The 17,409-nt window shown below is 38.5% G+C and overlaps 1 protein-coding gene across 3 annotated transcripts in view; it reads left to right on the top strand.

The window, feature by feature from the left end:
• SYT1 (synaptotagmin 1) overlaps window positions 1-17,409 on the top strand; it is a 255,317-nt gene that overhangs the window by 160,852 nt on the left and 77,056 nt on the right. For all 3 annotated transcript variants that reach the window (XM_031055590.1, XM_031055591.1, XM_031055592.1), the window contains one exon: window positions 5,170-5,354. In XM_031055590.1, coding sequence (XP_030911450.1) covers window positions 5,170-5,354 — 185 coding nt within the window. The remainder of the gene's footprint in view (window positions 1-5,169; window positions 5,355-17,409) is intronic.

The following is a 17,409-nucleotide window of genomic DNA, read 5'->3' as shown; positions in this document are numbered from 1 at the left end:
ATTAAAACAAGAGGTCACACAGGAGAGTGTCTGGGGTGGAAATGTAGCTATGTAAGCCTGAATGCTACTATTTAAATCATCAGTAAATGCAAGTATGTATTTTCACTTTTTGTCTTTCCTGAGTAATTTTACCATGTTTTAGCATTCTTTTTTTCTTTGCATTGATCACCTTTGTATTCATTCTGCTATCATAGTGGTATCTTTTACCTGGGTCCTTGCTTTCAGGACATTTTCTATAAGTAGCTTCTAATGAATGTCAAGTTGATTTCCAGAACATGGTCCCAGGAAATTTCTATACAAAAAGTCTGAATATGGCTATATATGAAATTTCCTCCCTGATTAGAAGCTATAAGTACAAAAAGCTAAGAAAAAACTATGGTTTCATAAACTAAAACTGCCAGTGAGCCAATATTCAGGCTACCAGAGCTTTAGATTACAGCAATGTGCTTCACATACAGCTATTTGGCAGTTGCAGCTTCCTGTTAAGCACCATGCCCCTCTGAAACATAGATTATTAGTATTTGTCAATTCCAACATGCTATGGGCCTGAATAATATGGAAGCTGCCATCATCTGATAGTCCTTTGCTGTCACGGTTTAAATGGAGCTGCTTAATTGCTTAATTGGGAATTTTTGGTGAACAGTATTTTTGGTATGGGAGTCTTCACTTTTTAATTCAGCTCTTCTCTTCAGTTCTTCATTGACCTTCCTTCTATTTGTGTTGTAAGTTGGTAAAGTGTCTTCTGACGTTGCACTCAGAAAGGGAAGAAAATCATTAGGATTAAGGATTTTATTCTCTTTCCCAGGCTGCAGCACTTTGATGCCATTACACGTTTTGTGACTTCCCTCTTAAAGTCTTTCCTCTGCAGTCAGATGTCCTCCAAGGCATTTGATAATTTTAGATCATCTAACGGAAATGTCGGTTTTAGACCCGAGGCCTGTACCTCTCCAAGTATTTTGTGTAAAGCCAAGTAAGGATGTCTTTATATAAAGGACAAAATTTCTAGCTCTTAAATTGAATAAGTCAGTAATACATCCTTCCCTTAGAATCTAGCATGCTCACAGGACCAAGATTTAATGACAGGTCGGGACACAAGCTGTACCTAACGCAGCTCGGCAGAAGCAAGTCAGTGAAATGAAGCAGTCAGTCCTGAGGACTCGAGATTTGTAGGGGCAGTGCTTTGGATTAGGTTGGCTCTCATGGGCAAATTGCCTTTTGCAGTTGGAGCATCACTAGGTGACCTCTGGGAATGTGTGTTCCCACTATGTCCATTGTGCCCTCACAGATCGCTGCAGAACATGAGTACAGGCATGACCTATGGGTATGGTCTGGAGATAAGCCTTGTAAGCAGACTCCTAAGCCCAAACTAAAATTATAAACTAAGAGCATCACAGCTCTTATTTGTGAAATGTATCAGTACATCAAATGACCCACAACACACACACAACACTGTCTGGCATTAGTGGAAGGAGGCAGCAGAGAGAGATAAGAGAGCTCATATTTATCTGCATCCATGTCTGACTGTTGTTCAAAATGAGTAAAGTATGCAAAATTGGTACTCAAAATGCCTTGATTCAACACATTCCTAGAGCTTACTCCTTTCAGTGCCCTACTATTGCCCAGTAGTAAGACATGTGTTTCTTTTTCTCTACACCCTCCTTTTGCAAATAGGCTTCATTCCTACATTTCTCACTGAAGTCCTAAAGCATGCTCTGGATTGGATCAATAACACTAATTCAAGACCTTATTTACTAACTGCTACTCAGCAAATCCCCTCTTATAGATTTGTCTTTAAGAGCTTTGTAGAATCACCAAATCACTTAGACATTCATGACAGCTTCTTCAAAATAAGTATTCTGTATTTTCCCAGAGGAGTAGAACAAAGAAAATAGCACTGAAACACCAGAAAGTTTACACACATATTTATTATCCTTAAACCAATAGCTTTTGCTCAGTCGGGTAGGTAAGTATTGCTTGTTTCAAAGCACCCCCTTGTGCAGGCAGTCGGTAAGACAAGTTGTACAAAAAGCTTCTGGCTCCCTGACACCTTGATCTGCATGGGTCATGATCAGCATTTTCCAAGTCACCCACCCTGCTTCATCTGCCACAGAGCTCTTTTGTTCAATGGTTCTTGTGATTTCAAACTGCTGGGCCTGGTCACACTGTGGAGGTATAATACGGATGGAGGTAGTCTTCAAACTGTAGGTTCCCACTCTTGTCCACTGTAAAATAGAATTCTTTGAAAATCTGGTATAAGCATGGGTAAAGTCCAACTGAAAGCAATCAATATGGATCTTCAATATGAGCCACTGCACAAAAAGAAATTTCTTACACTGTTGATAAGGTTTTTATAGATATTAGTCACAGCTGGTAAACAGCATCCTTAAAAATAAAAGGCTGCAGATTTGAGTCTTCCAAATTGACTAGTGACTTCAGTCTGTCCCCCTGGAGATGACTTTATAGAGAGGTAGCTTTTGAAACCTTACCTTTTCCAAATTTAAGGCTCTTCTGGCACCATCATAAATGGGGGAACACAGGTAGAAAAACTCTCAAAGTCTTTAGTAATTCTGGAAAATTTTGTCAATATTATGTAAAATTATTAACATTTTAAAATATTTGTATCATGCTTTTGAAAGGAAACAAACATCTCCTCAAAGTCAATGATAACTGTATGTTTCCCTTGTCCTAAATGTATTATTTACATCAATTGACTGGGCAATCTCTGTCAACAACAATGTTCAAATGAGCCATTTCTGTGACAGAGATAGTACACTTCTATTGGGAAAAATAATCCATTCCTTTTTGGTTTTGAATTTTGCAGTGGTTTTGTAAATGTCCAGATTTTGTGCTGCCTCCGTGTTTTTATTTTAGTGCTTATGCTTTGTTTAATAAAAAAAGATAGCAGATTTTTTCTGAAGAGGTAAGTGAGGAATGCTGCATAACTCTTGGTGTCCCAGATATTAATTCGATGATCATTTAATTGCATCACAAGAGGTATTGGTTGAAATTAAATTACAAATAGATGAGAGCAGACAACACATTGTAAAAAATAAGCTGAGGTATCTGCAAGTGTTTCAGATGTTCCCCAAGGTACCCTACATTGTTCATGCTTCAGAGAACCAAGGCAGCAGTGCCAGAATACCACCTGATACAACACTTTCAGCATAAAGGCACTTGAATTCACTACCTACACAGGCTTTTTCATCTGCAGGATGCATATGTGTTTGTCCTGTTAATGCCTACATTCCCTGTCTCCTCAACCCATTGATTCTCACAGTTTACCTGCACTTGATGTGTTCCTCTTCTCTTACCTCACAGAGTGGCATCCTGCTGGCAGAACCCCATCCCGCATTCTTGCTACTCCCCATATTCATGCTTCAGGCACTGCAGACAAATCAGTGAAACAAAAAGCTGATAAATTCCAGTGCATCATTCATTTACTTTTGTCATAACTCCTGTGGATTATCTTAGATACAGTGTTATGTAAATGCTGTTTCAGACTAAGTACAGGTGAAGTTTAGAATTTGAGTAGAGCACTCAAATAGTTCTTGGGAAAGATGATGGGTTTACATTTCTGAGTGCTGGGTGAAAAAAAATGTAAAAGTGTCAGTTCTGCTACAGAATGGTACTACACCAGATTTGAAGACAAAATTAAATACTAATGCATGAAATACAGATTTTAAGTTGTGATAAATGCAGATCTAATGCAACTTTAACTGCAGAATTGCTGCTGCTGACTTCATAAAATACATCCCATAAACAGCTGCTAATCTGTTCACCATTTGTGTCTTACCATTCATTTGTTTAGTAATCAGTTCTCATTTGTTCTACATATGGTACAGCTTTCCTTTTATAGCAGCTGCATTTAATGAACAATTGGAGGCACAAAAATATTACAGAAATATTTAACTATTCTCCTACATTTTTATCTGTCATTAGGGTAGTTTGAATGAAGGTTAGAAAATAAGTTCATGAAATATAGAGTGAGGAAGGTGTAGATGCTCTGTCATCTTCCTGAACTGGTAATTTGTAGTGGAAGTTCCGGTGACTATGCTTTGCACTCCTCTTAGCTCCTTTAGGCAATTAATTTTCTCTATTTATACCATCCATTCCCTTTTGTGATTCACTGACGTCAACATGTCAAATTTGATTCACTTTTTGGCTTTGCTCTGTAGCTCTGTATCATATTAGAGACCTTTAGGTAATGTACTGAGTATCTTGCAGACCAACTGAGTGCATTTCAAGATTTTTAGAAAATGACAGTTTACAAGATTTAAAATTTTGTCAGGTGTTCTGCTTAAATGTGGGAATCAGTAGTCATTAAAACTGAGTTGTGTGAAGATAATTGCCTTCTGGAGTACTTGTGTTTAAGTGTCATCTTAATTGCTTTTTTCCAAAAATTCTGATCTTTAACAGGAACATTTTATGCTAGTAAGTGTTCTCTTATTTATTCATGCTTCAGCCATGTCCTGCAGCCTGAACTTAATGAAAAAATGTAACACAATCTTTTGTTTATAGGAGAGTATAGGTGAGAATACAGCTGAAACTTTGCTAGTGTTAAGAGCATGATGCCAGGTAGGGCAAATGCCCGTGGATTGGACAGCCCTCTGTCCTTGGTCAGTCTTCACTGGCAACCTTGACCTGCAGCTATTGCGAGGAATCTGCGAGTCTGTCAAGTGCAGCAGTGGGCAGAGAAAAGGGCTGTTCATTAGAACTGACTGCTTGGATCAGACACCATTCCAGAAAAGGGAAATTTCCAGTCAGTTCCACCCGATTCAGCCACAATGCCAGGTGGGTTGGGGAGATGATTAAAGAAAGAAATGAGTAATTGCTTAAATGTGCCGAGCATTTTACAGATTGCACAGAGTAAATATTTTGGATATACTCTTTTCAGATGGTTGATGAATCAAAATAGCTGCAGGTGAGTTTGATATGTGTCACCAGGCTTGTATATAGATAGATGTGTTAAATTGGCTTTGTATGGGCAAATGCTCAGTTGGGAGAAATACATAAATGATGATAGCATATTTTAGAAAGGATCTCTGGTATTTCTGACAGGCATTTTCATTGAAAAAGGCTTAGCTGTGAGAGAAATGTGCTTGTTTCTAAATTTAACTCTACTAACAGTCTACCACCTTCTTTTTGTGTGTGTGTCTTTTTCTCTTCCAGTGCCACCTTGGGCCTTAATAGCCATAGCCATAGTTGCAGTCCTATTAATCCTCACCTGCTGCTTTTGTCTCTGTAAGAAATGCTTGTTCAAAAAGAAGAACAAGAAGAAGGGAAAGGAGAAGGGAGGGAAGAATGCTATTAACATGAAAGATGTTAAAGATTTAGGGAAAAGCATGAAAGACCAGGTAAAGTAACTCTCTGTTTCTTGAACTTTTGGGTTGCATTTGAAGGTTTCTGTTTGATGTGTCTAGAAAAAGCTGTGCTTGTTGTCTCAGTAGTGGCTCTGTGAAGAGTGGACTGATTGACAACATCTTCTCAGTGGTATCACAAGGCATGAGCCTGGGTGTGGCATCACTGATGAAGCAGCCAGCCAATTTCCCTGCTCTGCTAAAAACACATGAGCAGGCATTTAGTGACTCATCCTTAAGGGGCGAGTTTATCAAGGGTGTCCTGCTTGCTTCAAAAATGGAGCAACTGTGTGCGATTTTCACTGTACTTTTTTTCAGGGCCAATGTTTATGTATCTTTATGCATCTTGCTAGCAGTATTTCTGAGATTACACGATAAAGAAAAGTAGTTGTGAACTCTAAATTTCTTTCTACACAAAAGTTCAGCTGAGAAGGAAACAATAGTATAGAGGCTAAAATGAGAGTCAGAAGCAAGGAGAAATAATGAAAAAGGAAAACCACAGGGACATTCAACACAGTGATGTTTGGAGAATTCATTTTGTTCTAGAGAGGAGAAGATTAAAGATAACAGGCCATACATGGAGCTGTAAGTCAGCTGAGTAACTTGGAGAAGATTAATATAATGACCTTGGAGAGCAGCATAATTTTTATAAGGGCAGGAGAGCTTGTCCTTCAGATCTACTTGGCGGAAGAGAAGCAGAGGTTGCAGGGCTTAATACTAAGGGCCACAGACTCGACTAATACCTTCCTGAGAGAAAAAAAAAGCTTTTTATTTGTGAGATTTTAGTACTGCTCTTCCTGGAGCAAACTGTTTGGAATGAGCAGCAGAATGAGGAAATAAACATGAAGTATCTGCTTGTCCTCAAAGCTCAGAGATTTCCTAAGCTAAGAAGACAAAGGGCTAGATTTTTCAAAAAGGAAGGACTGAAGAAATTTAGAGAGTTGCTTTGCAAACCCTCGTAAGTAGAAGCAAATAACTTCAAAGATACTGCATAGTCAAGTCTGTGTTCCCAAGACTCCTGGGGAAGTTGAGCTAGATCAGTACAGGAGTGATAACCCGGTCAAAAAGAGAGAATAAAGGCATGTTGAGGAATAAGGAGATGATTTCACAAGTTGGGATGTAGCATAGAAGAAAGCTGAGCTGAAGGCAGGTTGATCAGAAATACAAGTCAGAGCTGGGAACCCGAGAACTAGGGCCAGCTGGTCAGGGACAAGAGCCAAGAAGAGAATCTTAAAGCACGGTAGCTAAAGAGGCCCATGGCCCAGTGCAGAGCAAGTGGTGAAATGCCACTGCTCAGTGAGGGAACAGCCAGCAGTATGGCTCATCAGCCAGTCTTAAGAGTCCTGGAACAGGTTAGCATGCTTTCCCAGGCACGTAGGGTGTAGTAGGGGAAGAGCAAGATCAGGAAGTGAGGTGAGGGTGAGGAAGCCTTGCACATCTGATGACCAGCTGCAATAGATCACATAAGAGGAGTCTAAAAGGAGCACAGATAAGGGGAGGAAAATAATGGATAAGTGTAGAGCTATCCAAGTTATTTCCAGTTTCAGTTTCATAGACAAGAGGACAAAGAGCAAATGCTGGAGACCCTTACATCCCCATTGCAAGTGGAGTACTTTAGATACTGCACTGGTGTGCAGTTTTAACCCTGGTTCCTCCTGGAGATTCAGTGCTTTGTGTGCCACACTGGTGTACTGGAGTGTGTGGCACCAAGACAAATTCACACCTGAGAAAAACATCCTCGGTACACAAAATCACTAATGTCAATGGAGGTATTCCAAGGTTAGAAAGATTAGTGAGACTGAGCTCAAGAAGTACCAGAGCAGAAATTTTGAGTTCTCCCTTGAAGAAGATATTGTGCTGCTTGTTTTTTTCTCCACATGATGAATGTGACACAAACTCCTTCTCTTAAAACAGTTTTATTTAACATTCATCCCTGTATTTATAGACTTTGTTCTGAGGTATTAATATTTAAGAAATTGTGAGATATTTCCCCTTCAATGTGTGGAAAATCAGGTCATCACTTGTTGGCTTATCCTAGGCTACTGTAAGCTAGCTCTCCCGTTGAACCCAGAATAATTTGGAAGAACTGCTTTGATTATGCTGATGGAAAAATTTCTGGAGAACTTTGTTATGTCCTGCTAATGATAATGAACCTAATACTTTTTCATAGGATAAATAATGTGAATTTGTTTATTGATATTTATGTGGAATTTGTTCCATATCATGTAAGGCCTTTGTTGTATTTACAATGTATTATTAAGTGTTTTTAATTATATTCATTAGGACCTGGATAAATGACCATGGATTCTTGGAAAATAAGTATTTGAAATGCAAAACTACATTATTTTAGTAATATTGAGCTCCATTTGTATCTTTTAAATGGGAAAATTTAATAAAAAGCTGAATCTTGCATCTTTTGTGTACAAAAAGATCTCAAACTTTGAAATGTTGCACAGATAGGTATTTTAAGATGATTCGATTCAAAATACTTGTATAGTTATTTAAACCTACATTTTCCTGGATATTTTGGGATTTAACTAGCATGTTTTGTTTTACACAGTTAAACCTAAGGAGGGTAGAGTCACAGTTGATGTAAATGTCAGACCTTTAATAAGTAGATCATCAACCCTCCAGCTACCTCTCCTCACTGTCTGGGATTCAAACCCAGTCTGAAAGGTTCTTTAATTAGCATCTTAAATTCATTTCTAGCAGTCTGACAGTGTACAGATTTTAGGTCCTGGGCATTCAGTAACTTCTGCCAACTTGATTCCTAATGCAACATTTTGGCTGTCACTTTTTCCTGTATGATGGGGTTTTTATTCTAACAGTTAATCTCGATTTACCAGTGCAGGTTTTCATATACCTAGCCGAACTCAAGGCAATGCTAAATGTAGCATACTTCAGTTAAGAGAATTGAAGCATTTTAGAGGCTCTGGCATAAAACAGAAAGGGGAATAGTAAGAGTGCCTTTTAGCTCTTCAAAGAAGCAAATTGCTAAAAAAGTAATTGAAGAGTAAGATGTAAATCTAATGCCATTATAAAGAGCAACATATAGTACTAATGTTGTCAAAAACTGAAAAATCTACTTCAGTCATAGTTAGGCCTGAACCTGCAAGTGCTAATTGCTTCTGCCTTCAGCTAGAAGTGCATAATAGCAGTTGCTAGTCACGTGGCATCTTGCAGGATCCTAGTTCCCTGGGCACACAAAGTTGGAAGAGAGTGTCATTTGGTAAACTGAAAGCAACAGTTCCTGAAAATAAAATTTTTATCTTAGTCTGGATTTTTTTGTTGAGGATAACTTGTGAACTACTTTTATTCATGCCTATCCATGGCAAATCATTACAGAGCCACATAACTTGGCATAGTTGAAGATCCTTTTGAAACAGAGTCACAGTCAGCTCAAGTCACACATTGATAGCTAGATATTACAGAAAGGGGAATAAATTTTTTGTCTCTTCTAGAATATTTGTGCTTCAAAATATCCACTTCCCTAAACACAATTCAAAAGCGAGATTGTCTTTATATGAAGATTATCAAAAGATATAGCTGCGGTAGGACAGGAGATGAGTTGAAAATAAGGTTAGATTTTCAGTCTTGAGACCAGTTTCCATTGCAGACAAGGCTTACTTTTTCAAGTCGAGTATACAGCTCTACCAAAGGCCACTGGGAGGATTAGATTCCTTCTAGGGAAGGCAGAACTGTTAATGAATGTACACCTGTAAAAAAGGTCATTTCTCCATGTTTTCTACTAATGTTTGTGTGTGGATGTTTTAATTTTTATTTCTTCCTCCTCTGTCCTCCTTGTCAATGTTGTGTCTCATGACTGTTCTGGATTGTCACTTGCGGTAGGTTTATTTTGCTATTTGGACGCACCTAGACTTAAGCTCTCATGCATAGTCTCCTGACAGCTCTGTCTCCTTAGCAGAGATGGACATGTAGTAGCTTCGATACACACATCAAGAGGCTGAACTAAATTGATTGGGTATTTTTTCATTGGATATATATTTGGGGAGGCTGGAGGAGAGCAGAAGAAAAGAGGTTGTCATTCTTTCTACAGTTAAAATATTAAGTCAAACTGTACCAGAAAGCTCAAGTTTAAAATTGATCGGTGCATAAAAATAACTTGCTAATTATATTTCCTTTTTGTATAAATGTCACCATATCAAAAGTAGACAGAAGTAATGTGTATTTTTAATGTCTTAGTTTCTAAGTGTTGGTAAATTGACTGCTACCTCATGAAACTTGCTGTGGGCTCTCACATCATCTCAGTACAGTGCTCAGGCATTAAGTTCTTAGTGTTCCATACCAAAGGTTTTTAAGTGTACAGATTTCTGTTGGTGCAACCTAGTGACAGCTGGCACTAGTGTTTTTGTGAGATTTTCCCATTATGGTTTTCATCTTCATAACTTTCAATCTTTAGTGGTGGCTCCCACTACTTTTTTTCTTTGAGGGGGAAAAAAAAGGCCCTGAAGACTCTGTTTCAGAGATGGTGTAATAGCTGCAGATTTATTATGTCTGGATTTAATGCGTTGGTACAGCAAAATTCTTGATTAAACTCAGCCTGTGGGCTAAGAAAAGGAATAGACATAATCATTCATGAACAGCACCACTGAGAACTTACTAAGATTTAGCCCTGTTACTTGGATAATAATTGTTGTGGTCTGAACATTTTATGAGGTCACAAAGCATTTGTAGAAAATGAGATTTAATAATTTCATCAGGCTAAAACATTGTAACTAGTAAAGAATTTTTTGCTTACAATGTGTGTATTAGGTGAAATAGGAGATTTGGTATTAGGTGTATGTACTACAGCCTGGGGTATGAGTAGTATATTCTTGGCTCTGCTACTGACTTACTGTGTCCTTCAGTCAGACGCTTGACTTCTCTGTACGTTTGTTTTTCCTTTACATAGATCTTCCTTTTACATTGGGGTTATGTACTAACTTAATCAGAATATTCTGATTAATGTTCCTCTCTGAATAGCAGATGTTGTAAAGTGACATGACAATGAGAGCCGCAATTGCACCCAGCCAAACTCCAACAAACAATGGTTTTTTTAATATTGATTCACCCTATGATTCTAGCTGTTGATCATCCAACACTCTTGCCCTCATGTAGACAAAATACTGAAGGAACAAGATTTTTAGTGTTAAGTCCCTGAAATATTCCAAAGTAGAGTGCAGTATGAAGACAGTAGCCCAAATGAAGTCAGGATAATCCACACTGACATCTAGAGAGCCTGGATTTCATTTGAAGCAACTCAAGCCTTTATTGCCAGAAAAATATCCAAGAGGACCTTTCTGAGGGACAGGAGCTCTGTTGTTGGCAGTGGTCTTTTCTTCAGCAGTATTTGGTTACGTGCTTGTTTGTTTTCCCAGCTGGATGCCTAGAGAATAGTGAAGTGTTTATTCCACAGTGCTGCTACCTGTCTTGGTGTCAGCATGCCCATCCCCATTTGTTGTCATCCTCAGCCCGCTTTTTTAGCTTTAATGCCCGCTGTGGCTTATCCACAATGCTGTGAGACATCCTAATTCACACTCAGATGATGATGTGCTGCAGGGCCACTGCAGTGGGGAGGGTTAGTCAGAAACACTGGGGATGAGTCTTCGTAGAAAACAAGCCCAATAAGTTTACTGTGGCAGTGGAAATGGATTGACTGAGTCCTGTTTGTACATTAATTCAATCTCAGCCTTGACCAGTAGTCCTGCTTTTTCACCTGCCTCAAAGACAACTGTGCAGTGTGCATAAAACTTCTTGAAAAATGTGAATAACATGTTTATGAAGATAAAATGTTATGGATGAGTGTTTGTGTTCTGCAAATAGGTTTTCTGTAAAACTCTTTTGAAATTTAGATTTATATTAGATTTCAGAAGCCTGAAAATATGGAAGCAATAGCTGTGAGACACAAGACTGGGCTTATTTGCATTCCTGTCTCTTCCTCTCAGTCACTCCTAAGAAAACATAGGACCCTGCTTTGCATGCTTCCTGAGTTTGTTTTCCTCCTTTGTTAAACTATTTTTTCTGTAAAGTAATTAGTTTGTCACTTCTATTGTAACCTGCTGTGCTGTTAGGGGTACATGAAGATGCAGATACTACTTATTCTTTTACATGTCTTGTTTTCTATAGTGAAGGTCTTACCACTGGAAGCTTCCATTTTCAAGGATGTTTTTTGCATTTTCTTGATTAACAGACCAAACTGAAGTTCTTTATTCAAGACCAGAGTCTGCTAGTTCCTAATGAGTGGCATTTAGGAAGTATGCAATTAGTCCTTAAATTAAATTACTTGAATCAGACTCTGAAGACATTTACCTATATCCACAGACTGTATGGAGAGCTGAACTCCTACACTACGTCTGAAGTTAATGGGTATGCATAATCTACAACAAGACCAGCAGTTCATATTAATGAGGTATATGTTTTTAAAACATTAAAATAAAAACTAAATATTTGGGAATATTTAATAATTTTCTTTTTAAGCAAGGGTATTTACCCTTTACAAATATGAATAGCAGACAGCCTTCAAACATGAGAATGTCGGGTACCTCATGAAATCCTATTTAGAAGATGGTCAGACAATCATCTTATCTCTTTTTAAGGACCTAAGCCAGTAGAACAGGTCTGTGCCAACTTTTTCTCCATAGATCAAAGTGGCACTCAGTAAATCATGTCTGGCTATCTTAAGGTTAATTTTCACTATCAAATACACGTAGTCCTAATTATATAGTATGACAGATTTTTCCAAACACAAATAAATGTAATACTCTGAGTGGTCCTCCCAGGTCAAGGAGCCAGCTCTGTCCCAAAGCATGCTTCCACCTGGCCCGGTGCCATTAATCTGGGGAGGATGCAGAGCAATTGATGGAGCAGCATGCACTGGCCAAGCAGCCTGAGCTGCCTCCCACTCACAGCCTGCTGCTGTGCAGGCGAGAGCTGCTGCCATATGGCAGGTGGGGCAGAGCCAGCAGTATGCTTGCAGGAGTGCCTGCTACTTTTGCTTCACACACATATGGGCCCTGCTTTCAAAGCAGACCCTGACCCACAGGGTGAACTCCCAAAATAGGCTCCCAGGTCTGAGATCAGCTTCATCTTTTTTCAGTCTATAAACACTTGCTATAGGGATTTATGAAACATTAAAACCAGATTGATTTTTAAGCCTAACAGCTCCAACTTAAATGAATGAATTCGTATTTTACAATGAACACCTGCAGCATTATCTGTATTTTTCTGTTGTGCCAGATTAAGTTGGTATTTTGGTACCCAAACAATTCAGCAAATGCTTAAGCTGAACATGATGACCTCATGTCATAGAGCTCCTAAAGAAAGAAAACCTTTTGAATAACCCGACGAAGACCATTTAAAAGCTGGATAACAAGCAAGGGAGTATATCAAGCAAGTCAGGGCATTGCATGCTGAACCCAGCAGGGTTTTTTTCATTGTGTGCACCAGTGTGGCCCACTGCTGGTATGTGAGACCAACATTCTTAGAGCAGTAATGGCAAAGTAGATTTCACAATGACCAAAACCTGTCGCAGCCACTGGAAACCCAGGCACAACATGCTCTTTAAATTAATTCATGGAGAGAAAGCAGATGCTGAATGAATGAAATATTGCCTTTCCTTCTGAGGGACTGTGATAGAGAACATGTTACAATTGCAGCCTTGTCTGCTTTGTGATAGGGAACCAGATGGGAATTTTTAGAGGCTTTTGTTTTCTCTTGGGATAAAAATTGGCCAGATCAGAATTATGGTGTTCTTGAATGGGAAAGATAATGATAAGAGATGTACCAGCATTAGTGGAAAAGCAGTCCTTTCTAGTTGTGAAGGAAAAATTGCCTTTCCAATAAATTCATTGTTGGACATGGCACAGAACATTCTTGCTACAAAATCTTACTGTTTTCTTTTTCCAGCTCACCAGGCATTGCACAAGCCTGAGGACTGGGCATCATTCAAACATTAAAACAATATTTCCTTCACCATTCCAAAAGAAATGATAGAGAGGCAGGTGGAGATGGAAATCAGGACAGGAGCGTGCACCATGCAGTGAACAAACTTACAGGCTGCAGTCAGTGTTTTGTTTCGCTTCGCAATGTCTCTCCTTCTTGCTTAATGGTAACTTGTCTCCTTAAAAGTGAGGCTGTAGGCCACCCCATAAACAGGAGGAACCCTAAAACCTCTGTTAGTGAAAGCATTTCTTTATATACAGAAGTGAAAGACACTTTGCATTTTAAATGGTTTGCAACATAAACTAGTCATTAACAAGATGTGACTCAGTCATGATTGTGGCCTCTGCCTCTCAGTACAGAGGCAAGGAAGTACACTTGCACCCCCAACAGCTTTGTCACATGAGTCTCCTACCACTTTGCTTTCCTGAAGCTTCTGCACATGTGGAGTTTGGAGGCAACCAGCAGGGCAGCTGCCCTTGTACACTCTCTCATTTTCTACACATAGTTTGGGGGGAGATTAAAGTAAAGTTGTTTAAAGCCCCAGAATCTCTTTCGTGGTTCATAGTTGATAGTAGTGGGGCAAGCCTAGTGACAAGGTGCAGGGGTTTTGGTGGACCTGAGCTGAAAGCAAGGAATGTTTGCAGTGTCGGGATGCAGTGGCACCCGAGAGAGGCTTTTGTCAGCTAGGGGAGTGAGAGGGAGAAAAAATCCAGGAAGTGTGAAAAACCACTACAGGGCGTGGAGTTTCAAAAGAATTGAAAATTACGCATTTTCTTTAACATCTCAGAAGAAAAGAGGAGGCTGCAAAACCACTCTCAATAACATTATGAAAGTGAAGATGCAACCAGCAGATTGAACAGTGGATCTCAAATTGCTGTAATTTAGGTCTTTTTGTTGTAAGAACTACTGCAGAGTAGTGGTTCTGATTTCAGTGGACACAGATGTATCACCTTGAAATGTTTGTGCTGGATTAACACTTTCTTGGTACATTCCTACACCTGTTTACATATAAGCCTATTATTCAGATACTTAAATGCATTTGAGAGGACGTAGATGTTTTACTGTTGTGTGTTTCTGCATATGTAATGCAGAAATGAAGAAACTGCTCGAGTAAAATTCATGGTCAGCTCAAATTAGAAAAGATAAATCCAGTCTCCAGCACAAAGTAATTATGCATTTCCATGTTGCATATTTCACAGAAAAAAAAGCATTTAAAATATCATGAAGTTAAAGAAAATGGTAGAGAAGGCAGGGCTTACATTCCTCAGCATCTAAATCCAATCTTTCTGGTTACAGTTTATCAGTTGCAAAGGCTTGATGAAAAAACTTGCTTATAATTATTTTTTTTTTAATTTTTATTAAAAAAATAAAATATAGCTGCTTACTTTTAGTTGATTCTAGTAATGCAATAGTAAGATTCAACACAGTGTGATGCAGTATGCTATAAATTGAGGGTTGTAGTAGTATTCCATTAAATATTGATCTTTCAGAGAATCTCAATACAAAATTAAAATCCCTGTGGGGTGTTTCAAATACTTTGAAGGAAATCAATTCTTCTTCGTCTTTGGAACTCAGCAGCTAAATCAAACATGAGAAACTTCAGTGCTTCTTTTGACTCAGCTTCTTCCTGAGGCATTAGCCTCTAGTTTGAAAGCAAATTCCTCTCTCAACAGTAAAAACTATTATTTATAGACTGCTTTAGAGATATTTTTTTCCCTCCCCCAGTGCCACAAACTTGTCCATATAAAAACACTATTTCTTTCTCAGTGTTTTTTCTTAGTGGTTCAGTGTTTCTGAGTCAAGGTCAAGAAGAATCATGTAGCTCCTCAGCTGATGTCAGTAAGGTACAATGTTTTCCATCTCTCATGGAAATAGCTTTCACCTTTCCAGTAGGCTTCTCATAACCTGTGGAGAGAGTTTCTTAAGCATACAGGGTTTCCTGCCTGCACTTCAAAACTCCCTTGCAAGAGAGATGTTAGCTTCCCATTATATTTTCTGTAGTCACAGTAAGAACTTTTTTTCACATTGAGCTACCCACAGCTCTGTCATCTGGACTGAGCGGCTTTGCAGAAGAGAATGTAGTTTTCCCAGAGAAAGTATGGATATATAACTATTGCCTTGGTGGACTGTTTACAAATTCCTCTGACTTGGAAATTAGCATATAATGTTCTTTTTGCCTTCTCACTTTTCTCCCTGGGGAATGGCCATAGGATATTTCCTCTCAAAGAAAATCCAGGTCAAAAGCAAGCGGAAAAGCAGAAAGTCCAGTACTTGTCCCAGAAACAATAATATACTGGAGCTGTATATCACACCTTTATCATGGAATCCTCTTTTAGGACCATACAAGGATGATTCAGAGCAGTGGATCTTGGAGTTAACATCCCACTCTGACTTCCTGTTTTTTCCTGTTGTTTCCAGGCTCAAATAAACCTGGTTGCTTCAGATGGATTGAGTCACATCTTTTTTTATGACCACAAAACCCTAAGCTTATTTTTATTACCAAAGCAAGAGTGTTTGGCATAATCATATCACTCCATATCCTGAAAATCACATGTACGGTCTGCCAGAGAGCCTATCAGTTTTCAAGTGTCACATTTCTTGTTTTACCAACAAAAGCGTTGTGCTACAGTTAGGGAACTTACTAAGAGCTCAGTGATAAAATGTCTCAAACTAAATTTCATTTCAGGCAGTTCAGCCCTTCCGAATAGAAATGGTTTAATTTAAAAAATACTATTCTTCCACTCTTACAGGTGATTCTGTCTATCACTGACCTTTCCCCCCAATCTCATCCAAGTACAATGCAATTTATGTTTCTAGTAGAGAATCCATCATTCACTAACATTCAGATATTTACATGAGACCCAGCTCCTCAGCTCACAAAAATCAAAGCTGTTGGATTGGTTTCGTTTGAGCTACACCAACAGAATTTCTAGCTAATTTCAAAAGTAGAGAAATAATTACTTAGTATCATACAGTTTTGAGTCTGACCTTTTTTATTTAGATCTGGCTTCTGAAGAAGAACATTTTCTACTTCAGAGATGAATCTTCCTTCTTTCCAAACCCACACGATGTTGCGTGGCCCTCACTGTATTCAAGGCTGAGTGAGAATGTTAATGCTTTCATGTTTCTTCTTCCCCTAAGCACTATAGCTGCGTACACAGCTACTCTCTAGCCTTGCTACCTTTTCAGAGAGCTCCAGCAGCATTCTATTGTTAAGAAATGCTGAAGGTTTCTTACAACACAAAAAAACCACAATTGCAGAAAAATAACATTGCAACAAAGAATACATCTTATTCTGGCTTTGCACTTTGTCCGTGCAAGCAGAAACTTCATACAGAAAGAACCTTCATTCAGATAGGGCTCTTACAGACAAGTACTGTGTTTACTGTAACATGCAAATAATTCTGGATGAGTGCTCAGTATTGATTCTTTATTTTCACACTCTCAACTTTACTTTCACATTTTCCACAATTTTTCACTATTTGCCTCATCACTTTTGTCTATTTTTCACTTCTTATCCAGGAATGAATCTGTTAGAATAAGATCTACATAGTTAATTATGGTTCATATGGTTTAATAATGTGTATGAATTACCTTTTACACAGTGAAAATACTTCTGCTTTCTGGTACAGGAAAAAAAAATACGTCATTTAGTATTTTAATTATGTATAAAATCTAAGATAACTGCTGTGTCCTTTAAAAAATAGGTTATATGCAATAGACAAAGCTTGCAAGCAGTACTGTATTTCTTTATTTTTGTGTTTCTTTCTAAGCAAACTAAAATCAACTTGCAATCAATTTGGTTCAGCCAAGCTTTATTGCGAGAATGAATAAAAAGGAAATTGGTCTCGGGAGGGAGGGAAAAGGAGGAACATGCATTTGCTAATGGCATGGTGGAAACTTTGCTTCCATATTCATTCTAAAAAACATGAAAAATGTTTGGCGTATGATTGTAGAAAGAGCTCATCCACAGCACATGCTCTTTATCACAGTAGTCCTACAGAAATGTGTTGCCAAATGCAAACAATGCACAGCATGTACAACCAGGTTTGACATTGCCAAGATTCTTAAGTTGAATGAATGCGTGACTTGGCTTATTTAATAGCATGTT

This window comes from Geospiza fortis, unplaced genomic scaffold (genome assembly GCF_000277835.1).
Source record: "Geospiza fortis unplaced genomic scaffold, GeoFor_1.0 scaffold166, whole genome shotgun sequence".
In the NCBI taxonomy this organism is placed as follows: domain Eukaryota; kingdom Metazoa; phylum Chordata; class Aves; order Passeriformes; family Thraupidae; genus Geospiza; species Geospiza fortis.
The sequence above is the reverse complement of the archived record's forward strand: the minus strand, read 5'-3'. Positions and strand labels throughout refer to the sequence as shown.